We start from the raw sequence: 11,017 nt of genomic DNA on the forward strand, positions 1-11,017 counted from the left end.
CAAAAACCAGCTGTCGTCTTCCTTTGTTTGCTTGCTTCTCATATTGCTTTGTTCTTGCTTCAATATTGAGTCGTGCTTTCTCATGAATCTGCTTGACAAGTTCAGCTTTCTTTTTCCCATCCATACTAACTCTTTCACTCAAAGGTAAATGAATTAGATCCAAAGGTGTTAAAGGGTTAAAACCATAAACAATTTGGAAAGGGGAATACTTAGTAGCAGAATGAACTGAATGATTATATGCAAACTCAACATGAGGCAAACAATCTTCCCAAGATTTGATGTTCTTCTTAATGATAACACGCAAAAGTGTAGACAAAGTTCTATTCACTACTTCAGTTTGTCCATCAGTTTGAGGATGACAAGTTGTTGAAAACAACATCTTAGTCCCTAACTTAGACCACAAAGTTTTCAAGAAATAGCTTAAGAACTTAGTATCCCTATCAGAAACAATAGTTCTAGGCATGCCATGCAATCGAACAACTTCTCTAAAGAATAAATCAGCAACGTTTGAAGCATCATCAGTTTTGTGACATGGAATGAGGTGTGCCATCTTAGAAAATCTATCAACAACCACAAAGACAGAATCTCTACTTCTCTTGGTTCTAGGCAGTCCTAGCACAAAATCCATTGAAATATCAGTCCAAGGATCAGTAGGAATGGGTAAAGGAGTATACAAACCATGGGGTTGTACTTTAGACTTGGCTTGCTTGCAAGTGACACAGCTTCCGCAAATCCTTTCCACATCTCTCTTCATATGCGGCTAGTAGAAGTGATCCTGCATAACACTAAGTGTTTTGGCAACTCCAAAATGTCCCATTCATCCTCCTCCATGAGCTTCTCTGACAAGCAAATCTCTCAAAGAACAATTAGGCACACACAAACGATTTTCATAGAATAAAAATCCTTCATGCTGAAAGTATTTTCCATGAGCAAACTTTTCTCAAGCTTGGAAATCTTCTTTGAACTCATAATCAGTAACATACATCTCCTTAAGTTGTTCAAAGCCTAACAACTTAACATCAAGAGTAGAGATAAGCACATACCTTCTTGACAAAGCATCGCCAACAACATTGTCTTTACCTTGTTTGTATTGAATGACATATGGAAATGTTTATATGAACTCAACCCATCGAGCATGGCGCTTGTTTAGCTTTTGTTGACCTCTCAAGTGCTTTAGAGATTCATGATCTGTGTGAATCACAAACTCTTTCGGCCAAAGATAGTGTTGCCAAGTTTGTAGCGCTCTAACCAAGGCATACAACTCCTTGTCATAAGTTGGATAATTCAAGGTTGCTCCTCCAAGTTTCTCACTGAAATAAGAAATCGGTTTCTTCTCTTGCATCAACACAGCTCCAATTCCTACACCATAAGCATCACATTCAATTTCAAAAGTTTTCTTAAAATCTGGTAAAGAAAGAAGAGGTGCAGAAGTTAGTTTTTGTTTCAAGAGTTGAAATGCTTCTTCTTGTGCTGTCTCCCATTTAAATCCAACGTCTTTCTTGATAACCTCAGTGAGAGGAGCAGAAATGGTGCTGAAATCCTTCACAAATCTCCGGTAGAAGCCGACAAGACCATGGAAACTCCTGACTTCACAAACCGTCTTTGGACTAGGCCACTCTCGAATTACCTTAACCTTCTCTTCGTCGACCTTAATGCCCTGTGCACTCATAAAAAATCCTAGAAAAACAAGGTTATCTGTGCAAAAAGTGCATTTCTTGAAATTGGCAAACAGTTGCTCCCTCCTTAGAACATCTAAAACAGTTTTGAAATGCTCTACATGGTCATCTATGCTTCGACTATATATCAGGATATCATCAAAATAAACAACCACAAAAACTCCTATGAATGCTCTCAAGACATTATTCATTAACCTCATAAAAGTACTAGGTGCATTTGTTAACCCAAAAGGCATCACAAGCCATTCATATAATCCATGCTTAGTCTTAAATGCAGTTTTCCACTCATCACCCTCCTTCATACGAATTTGGTGATATCCACTCTTAAGATCAATTTTAGAAAACACACAAGACCCATGTAACTCATCTAGCATGTCATCTAAGCGAGGGATAGGGTGGCGATACTTTACAGTGATATTGTTGATGGCTCTGCATTCCACGCACTTTCTCCAACTACCATCTTTTTTTTGGCACAAGTAACACCGGCACAACACATGGGCTCATGCTCTCCCTAATGTATCCCTTTTCCATGAGCTCACTGACTTGTTTCTGCAGCTCCTTTGTTTCCACAAGATTGGTTCTATAGGCTGGCCTATTAGGAAGTGAAGCTCCTGGGACAAAGTCTATTTGATGTTCAATTCCCCGAATTGGTGACAAACCATCTGGATCTTCTTCTGGGAAAACATCTTCATAGTCCTGCAAAAGGGAAACAATATTGCTCGGAAAATTCGGCTCAAGATTAGTCAAACTCATGAGAGTTTCCTTGTACATAAGCACAATGATAGGTTGATCCAAAAATAAAGCTCTCATTATCTCACTTTCTCTCACAAAGAAGTTAGATTGTCTCACGGGGTTACTCTCAAAGGCCTTTTGCTGGGTTTTTCTCAAACTCTCACTCTCTTCTTTATGGTTTTTAGTGTTTAGGGGTTCACTCACATTGTTCTTTCCAAGTTGCAGCTGATCTTCGTAAACCTCTTGTGGTGTTAATGGAACTAGTGTTATCTTCTTCCCTTTGTGCTCAAAAGAATGTTTGTTGGTGTAGCCGTCATGATTAACCTTGCGATCAAAATGCCATGGCCTTCCCAACATAATGTGACTTGCTTTCATGGGCAATATATCACACAACACTTTATCTTCATACTTTCCAATGGATAAGGGAATCAACACTTGCTGGTTAACCTTCATATTCCTCTGGTTATTCAACCACTGAAGATTATATGGTCTGGGATGCTTCTTTGTGTCCAACTTCAGCTTCTCCACCAAAATAGTGCTTGCAACATTAATACAGCTTCCTCCATCAATGATAAGACTGCACACTTTATCCTTCACCAAACACCTTGTGTGGAACAAGTTTTCTCGTTGTTCTACTTCCTGGACCTTGTCTTGCATCACCAAAGCTCTTCGCGTAACCAAAAATTTCCCCTCTGTAGCACAAACCTCATGTTCTTCCAAACATGAAGTAGAATCACATTCTTTCTCTTCCTCGGTTTCAATCTCTCCATTCTCCATCAATATCATGGTTCGCTGGTTTGGACATCGGCTAGCATAGTGTCCTATCCCATGACATCTGAAGCATTGGATATCTCGGTTCCTAGTGTGAGTAGCCTCCGCTTTTCCTTTTGACTCTTGTCCAACAACATTTGGCTTAGCTCCCACATTTGGTTTGAAGTCTGTCCTATGCCGAAAACTTGACTTATCCTCATTGTAGTAACTCGGCTTTGAACAAGAACCAGCGACTTGTCTAGTATTGTTCTTTCTCTTAAGTTGCTCCTCAATCAGAATCACCTTGTGCAACATCTCTTCCAAGTCCTCATAGGTCTGCAACTCCATTTGATCTTGAATATTTCTGGCCAATCCTCCTAGAAACCTCGCCATAGTTGCATCTACTTCTTCTTCAATATCAGCTTTAATCATAAGAGACTCCATCTCCTGGAAGTAATCCTCTACACTCTTGCTGCCTTGACTTAGACGTCTCAATTTCTGATGCAACTCTCTGTTGTAGTGGCTGGGCACAAACCTCTTTCTCATAACTGTCTTCAATTCATCCCATGTGTCAACAGGCTGGACTCGTCGGTGCATCCTACTAGTAACCAGTTGATCCCACCAATTGACCGCATAATCATAAAACTCTGTAGCAGCTACTTGAACCTTCTTGCGGTCTGAATAGTCTTGACATCTAAAGACTAACTCCATTTTCTTTTCCCACTCCAAGTACGCATCTGGATCATTCTTTCCATAGAATGGTGGTATTTTCAGTTTGAACCCTCTCAAATCATCATCATTTCTCCCTCTAGCCTCTCTGTTTCGTCTTGGACGCGTTTGACCCTCACTAGACGAATTGCTTCTTTGGTTGTAGTAGTCGTCCTCTTCATTTCTGTTACGCCTAGGTAGACTGATAATCCTAGAACTCCGATGGCTCGCGAAGCTGGAAGATGAAAGAAAGAAAATAAAAGATAGAAGATGAAAGAAAGAGATGAAAAGATGGATAGATGAGAAGATGAAAGGTTTTGATTACAAGAATACCAAAAGTCCTTGAGCGGGCTCTGATACCACTTGATGTGATCCTCCCAAGGTAGACTGATAATCCTAGAACTCCGATGGCTCGCGAAGCTGGATGATAAGGCGTGAGATGAACTCGAAAATCCTTATGCCCCAAACTCTCTTAAAACAAACCAAACAAAGCAAGGCGGTGGAACTTTAGATAGAAGCTTCACAGAGACAGATGACAAGGCGTGAGACGAATCCCAAAAATCCTTGTGCTCTAGACTCTCTTAAAACGACTCTTCAATCCTCAGCTAATGAATGGCGACGTCAAGTGCGGCAGAATCACTTGATATACCGAAAACTCTTTGTTGTAACCCACCAAGGAGAAAGAACAAGTTCCAAAGGAACAAAGGAGTTAACCACTCTCAAATAAAAGATAAAAGATTTCTTGATTGAATGATTTCTCAAATGAGATTACATGTGTTTATATAGGGATAGAAAACTTGGTCACAAAGCCAAGTATTGATTATTCTTGAAACTAAAAACATTAAAGATACTAAGTTGAATGAAGACCCAACTCTTGGTGCATGTTTCCAAAGTGACTCTTGATGCATGTATCTCTTATTTTCGTCACTCTTTTTTTACCACAAAATAAAATGATTATTTTGGGCTTTCTTGGGCTTGTATTAGGCTTAAAGTGGATTGGACTTGATAGATATCATCTCCAATACAATTTCCCATGTTCTCTTTGCTCCAAATATCTTCAAATATCAACTGAACAGCTCCAGCAAGCTGTCTGGTCCTTGCCCTTGTCATTGGTGCAACTGGTACAAGCATAACATCCTCAGGAACAAGCTCAGCTTACACTTGATCATCCTCATTGCTTTCCATTATCATATCACTTCCGATCATGAGAGGCAAGTTTTCCAGGATACCATGCGGATGTCTAATTGTCCTATCAGCTAAGACCAAATATAGGCTACTTGGTTTAAAATTGTTGAAACCCATCTTGTTGGAAACTGAAAGTGGCATGATACTAACTGAAGCTCCCAAATCGCACATGCAATTGGTGAAGATCCGAAGGCCTATTGAACATGACAGAGTGAAGGAGTCGGGGTCCTCCAGTTTCTCATTGATCCTTAGTTCAGGATCTAAACACACTCCACTTCTCAGGATTGCATTCCCAATTTCTTTAACAGCTTCCTTTACTTCCATCTCCCTCGGAGCCGTCTCTTTCATGATTTCCTCTCTAAGAGCGTGTGGTGGCAAAAACTTAGGAGGGGGGGGCATTCCGGTTAGACATACGCTCAGGAAGCGCCTCTAATTGGATGTCAAGAGCTGCTCTAAATATTTCCTCCAATTCCCCTTCCTCAGCTGAAGGGAGTTGAGATCAATCTGTCATCTAGAAGTCTGTCCGATGGCTCATCCGATCACTATCATCGGGTAAAGCATTAGATTCAGCCTGATGCATCAGTTAGGGATTCTTGAGCTGGTGCTCGATCGCCAACTCAATCGGTCTAATCGGATGCAGGGTAAGGTTGATACTCGGATAAGTAGTATTGGTGCTCATAGATCCCATTGTGATCCATATCCTCCCCATATTACTCGTGACTGTCCTGATTGAGGTAATCATCGACATCTTCAACAATGATTGTCTGGGCAGTAGCATAATCCTTTGGGTTTTGAACAGATTTACCAGGTAGCTGGCCATGCTTTTGAGGCTGTTGTGTGATGGGTTGGCCCTTGAGGTATCTCAACTTAGTATTTAGGGAATCATACTTAGCATTGATGTCATTGTATCTAGAGTCGATCTTGGTGCTCATCTCGGCAAACCGGTTGGCGTTGTCCATCGTTGTCGATGCTTGGCGTTGGATGATTTGCTGGATCAAACCGCATAGGTCAGCCTCATGAGGTTGGTTCTGTGATCATTGTTGTGGTGGGAATCCAAGTGGTGCTATTGGTTGGTGGTAATTGCTGGAGTACTGCTGCTTAGGAGCATAGCCTTGATTGTATTGGACAAAAGGCTTTGGCTGTCCTTGGTTCCCTTGGACTGCGGATGGGTAGATTTGATCCTGAGGATTAGCAACATTAGGTTTACGGTAGGAGAGATTAGGGTTTGGTTTGTAGTTGTTTTACCCTTTATTGCAACCCCCTTGATTGTTGATGTAGTTCACATCCTCTAGCTGAGGATTCTCCCCATCTTTCTGCTGAAACTGGTCTTCCTCTGAGATTGAATGGACATGTTGTTGCTGGTTGAGGAGTTTGTCCAATTTGTCATTGAGGGCTTTCATGTCTCGCTTATACGTTGAATAGTCCTCTCCGGATGATCGTATGGTGCAATCATACTCCTCATCGTTTTGCCCATCAGATTGGGGTAAGTTCTCCACCAGGTCCCTACCTTCATCAACATCCTTGTTGAGAAAATTTCCATTGCTGGTGGTGTCTAGCAACATACGAATCTTATGGACTACGCCGCGGTAAAGTGTACTTAGCAATGAAGCATTGCTGAATCCGTGATGCGGACATCGGCTGGTGTATCCCTTGAAACATTCCTAGGCTTCACAGAACGTCTAGTTGTTTTTCTGAACAAAGTTGGAGATGTCATTCCGTAGCCTTGCAGTTCTGGAGTTGGAGAAGAATTTGGCGAGGAACGCCTTTTTTCATGCTTCCCACGTGGTGATAGACTCCTTCGGAAGTGATTTCTCCCAAACGTGTGCTTTATCACCCAAAGAAAATGGGAAAAGCCGAAGCTTGAATCCATCTTCGCTAACTCCATTGATTTTTGTGAGGTTACAGAGCCTATCAAACTCATCCAAATGATCCAATGGGTCCTCCATCGACAGGCCATAAAACTTGTTGCTCAGAATCATCTGGATGAGACTACCCTTGATCTTAAAATTGTTGTTTTGAACAGCAGGTGGCACAGTGCCATGCCTTTGAGTATGAGTAGATGGAGCATCTCCTGCTCCTATGTTGGTCCTCTCTTGAGGAGCTAGTGGACCATTCTGATTATTCATGACCTCCTCAATTGTTGTTGGTTGCGGTTGTTGTGCTTGTTGTTGTCGGAGTAACCTTGGCTTGTCGATGTTGTCGATTAAAGGACTCAAGTGTTGGATACCCTTGGATCGTGTTTGCATGCACAATCAGTTAACTGAGTGAGTACACGAAGGTCGACCCGATCCAGGTGATCGAGTGACAGGTCGGGTGAGTCCTCGGGTTGTTCCTGAAAGGCAAAACAACAAAACACGCAAGTAATCAAGTCAGTACGGAATTGTATGAGATAAAAAGAACTTGATATAGCAAGTGCCAAAATCTTAAATGTAACAAACAAAATTCAACCAAATAGCAAAGACGCCAAATTGATAAGAAGATTTTTACCCAGGGTATCAATTTCCTATGAAATTGTAGTACAAAGGGTTATCTATCCAAATGGTTGTGATGTTAGCAGATAAGATATGATCAGAACAATGCAAGTCAAGCCAAGCAATGGTGTGGGTTTTTGACTATCAACTTAAGGTAAACAAAAATGAAATAAAAACAAGAACCACACGACCTAAGTATACGATGCAAGCAATCGAGTACCGGATCGAGTGGGTGGTCGGATAACTGAAGAATCAAGAACACAAAGATGAACAACTCGAGGGTGTACACAAGGCTGGTGATCGAGTTCCAGTTTGGGTAAAGGATCGAGTTATAGACAAAAGACAAACAATCAAATACGAAAGCTCCTAAGGATAGGGTAATCGACTCATAAGTGCTCCTGATCAATTTGGGATATCTCACATGTCTCAAGCAAAATATTCCCTAGACAATGAACCTCTAGACTTTGCAAATCCACTAACGTGGTAAGAAAAATCAACCTTAATCACTTCCCTACCCAACTCTCATTGGAGATATATGACTAAGCATGCATTAAAATCCGATTCATTATTGTTAATAAATTCCTTACACATCTAATCTCTTAGGCTAAGTGAGTAAATCTCTAGCATTGGTTGGTTCAAGCATTTCAACGAACATCTCTCGATGGCAAAACATCCTCGATCTAATCTCAACCTCTGGTCTGAAACTAGCATTAAGCATACCAATCTAGAAAGGAAATTTCATAAAAGCAATCAAGCTAAGAGATCCTAATCGATCAAGAACACATACTCGCCTATCCCATCCTTAGAAACCTTGATTCACTACTCAGATCTCATGGCAAACAATATGAAAACATAAACGAATAAGAATTGCATTGAATAAAAAGGAAAACTGAAGTAATGAAAATACATAATCGCCAATGAAAAAGTAGTTAAAAGAAGTAAAATTAAAATCCTAACAAAGCTTGAAAAGTGTAAATCGCTCTCTGTCTCTCTCACAGAAGCTCTCGCTCTCTGTGTTCGTGAGTGTCTACGGCTTCCTAGGCGAGAAAAAAGAAGGGGGTTTATATATGGAAACCCTTTTGACCTAGCCGCTCAGCTTTGTTCGAAGGTCTGCTTGAGGCTATGCACGAGGTTCGAGTCGTGTGAATGCTCGGGCAGGGTTTCGGGTTGTTCTTCCTGCGCTCAGATCCTCTTCGGTCGGATTAAGGTTCAGACTATTTTTCTCGCACGATCACTCCATCGGGTACATGTTCAGGTTTTACCTCATTCTTCCGCTTTTTGGGCTCCAAAGCACCTGTTTTCATCTAAAATGTACAAATGCAACAATGCAGCACCCTATACAGCCTAAATACAAATTCATAAGGTTAAGGACCTAAAAATGCTAAGGTTAGGGTATTTATAATGCAAAACATGGATGAAAAGGGTGTCTTACACATGTAAATTAGAGAGTTATCAGTCGACACCCCTCCATATCCGAGCCCAAACTTGTCCAAAACTGATGCTTCAAGTCATAAGGCTGTTTCTAAAAAGAAAACTCCCCACTCCACTTTCCAGAGTCCTCAGGTAAAGCAAAGGTACACATCTTCCTCACCCAAACCTTCTCCATTAATCCATAAGAATTTCAAAGGTAGAAAAACTGTTTTGTAGTTAACCAAGCTACAAGATTATCGTAGAGCGTTTGTTTCTTCTGTTGATGATTTTGCAGGACATAAAAGAAACAAACCAGTCCCTAAGTCCCGCCTTGGTCATGTTCCTCACATCCTTGGCAGACCTCATGCACCTAAAGCTTATACACCACCTTGAATGAAGAGGACATTCTCTCGGAGGCATACATTGCCACTTTCCGATCTACCGGATGCCTGAGATCCGACACAGTCAAGCTAATGACTGAAACCAAGCGGTTAGTGGGAGGCAACCCACTCATAGGTTTTTCTTTTCCATCTTGAGTCATTTTTATTTTTGCTTTGAGTCAGTTTGAATTAGTGTTGAATTATGAACTTCTATCTATCATGTTGCGTTTAATCTTGTGTTTGAGTGATTCTTAGCAGTGCTAACATCCAAGGATTGAGAGGGACACAAATTAACATCAACTAACTATGGGATTTGGGCGAACACTCTGCAGATGCAGAAGGTGTCGACCGACACCACTATTGGTGTCGCTCAACACCACCATCACATATGAGTTAATCCAATTTTGGTTCAAGCTTTCAATACTTATTCATTTTTGTTTATTTTTCTTTTGCCAATCTTAGGCTTGATAACACTGGGGACAATGTTGTTTAATTATGGGGGAGTTTATCTACTAACTACGTTTTTGTTTTTGAGTTTTAGTTGTGTCAGTCAAAACCATAAAGTTTGAGTCGAATTTTTCAAATTTTTTTTTTTTTTTTCGTCTTTGGGAATTATGATCTTGACTAACGATTTCTCTTATTTGGCTAACACTCTAATGATTATTTTACTATTCTTGATCTCAGAAATGAAGCTTAGAAATTCTATTGATATGCTCAAATTAAACCCTAGAGCTACTCTCTCAAATTAAGAGATCACTGTAGTACTTAGGGGTCGAATTCCACATGGACTCTAGATCACACAATAAATTATAGAGTTTTGTTATTACGCTAAACAAGTTGATTTATTTTAAGAAAAGCAATGCAAAATATTAAATAAAAGATGTGAATGTTCAAGGTATTAAAAAGCTAGGTCTAGGGAATTTCTCAGGAAATTACAGGATATTATATCAATAAATAAATAGGATTCAAGCAATTAAAATCAGATCTAGAACTCTAAACTCTTTTGTAAAATAAATCAGTTCTTACTGCAAATATTATCTAAATTTAAAACCAGAAAATCCAAATCTCTTTGTAAAATTCAATGTTAAAAATTAGCTTTAAAAACAAGTTCAAGAAGTTTAGATAAGTTCACAAAATTAGTAAATCAAATCTCTTTGTAAAAAGTAATTTTGCTCATCAATGGTTTTATTAGGAAAATCAATTATATTCTCATATTAATTCTAAATGGCCAATCTTTAATGATGTGTGTAGAATTTTACTCCAAATCTTTTACCTGGAAAGACTACACAACGACTAAAAGTGCACAGTTAATCAGTGTAGTATTTTAGGATCGATCCCACATAGAGTAATAGCTAACACAAATTGAATTATAAGAGAAAGAACTATGGCTAAGACTAAATAAGAGATTGGGGTTTTGGTTTTCCTAATAACTATTGCAAATAAATAAACGGTTTAAAACTATAAGACTAAGGCGTTGGGCGTTTTGGGAGTCATCTCAGGGTTTTCATGGTTCTAAGCAATATTAAGTGTAAGATCTAACAAGTAAATACTAATTTCGGTCTAGGTTCTCAACTACGAAACACTAATGAACTAACAAGCTATTCTCATAGAATGAAAGTCTAAAGTCTTCATACTTTGTTACTCAACTTTCGCATGCAACGACGCATGTCAACCAGCTAGTTAAACCAGTTCGATACATTCACCA

General features: G+C 39.8%; 1 protein-coding gene and 1 non-coding gene across 2 annotated transcripts; one reads left to right on the plus strand and one right to left on the minus strand.

The window, feature by feature from the left end:
• Window positions 1–1,341: 1,341 nt before the first annotated feature.
• LOC147940877 (uncharacterized) lies at window positions 1,342–5,450 on the minus strand. Its single transcript, XM_087458300.1, has 4 exons — window positions 5,026–5,450; window positions 2,160–4,101; window positions 1,508–1,999; window positions 1,342–1,359 (listed from the first exon to the last, which is right to left on the minus strand). Exons 1-4 carry the CDS (start codon window positions 5,448–5,450, stop codon window positions 1,342–1,344), a joined length of 2,877 nt encoding a protein of 958 aa, XP_087314426.1.
• A 1,218-nt stretch (window positions 5,451–6,668) lies between these two features.
• Window positions 6,669–6,775, plus strand: LOC147940878 (small nucleolar RNA R71). The gene has a single exon (XR_015562981.1). It is a non-coding gene; the product is annotated as a small nucleolar RNA R71 (small nucleolar RNA).
• Window positions 6,776–11,017: the final 4,242 nt, after the last annotated feature.

This window comes from Camelina sativa, chromosome 7, assembly GCF_030686135.1.
Source record: "Camelina sativa cultivar CO46 ecotype springtype chromosome 7, ASM3068613v1".
In the NCBI taxonomy this organism is placed as follows: Eukaryota; Viridiplantae; Streptophyta; class Magnoliopsida; order Brassicales; family Brassicaceae; genus Camelina; species Camelina sativa.

What these genes read in the sequence shown, in the direction of transcription:
- LOC147940877 (XM_087458300.1), bottom strand. Translation starts at nt 5,450, where the DNA reads ATGCCCCCCCCTCCTAAGTTTTTGCCACCACACGCTCTTAGAGAGGAA. An exon ending in AGCAATGAGGATGATCAAGT is followed by an intron (nt 4,102 to 5,025) that starts GTAAGCTGAGCT and finishes TTCATCTTCCAG; the next exon opens with CTTCGCGAGCCATCGGAGTT. An exon ending in TGAGCCCATGTGTTGTGCCG is followed by an intron (nt 2,000 to 2,159) that starts GTGTTACTTGTG and finishes ATTGATCTTAAG; the next exon opens with AGTGGATATCACCAAATTCG.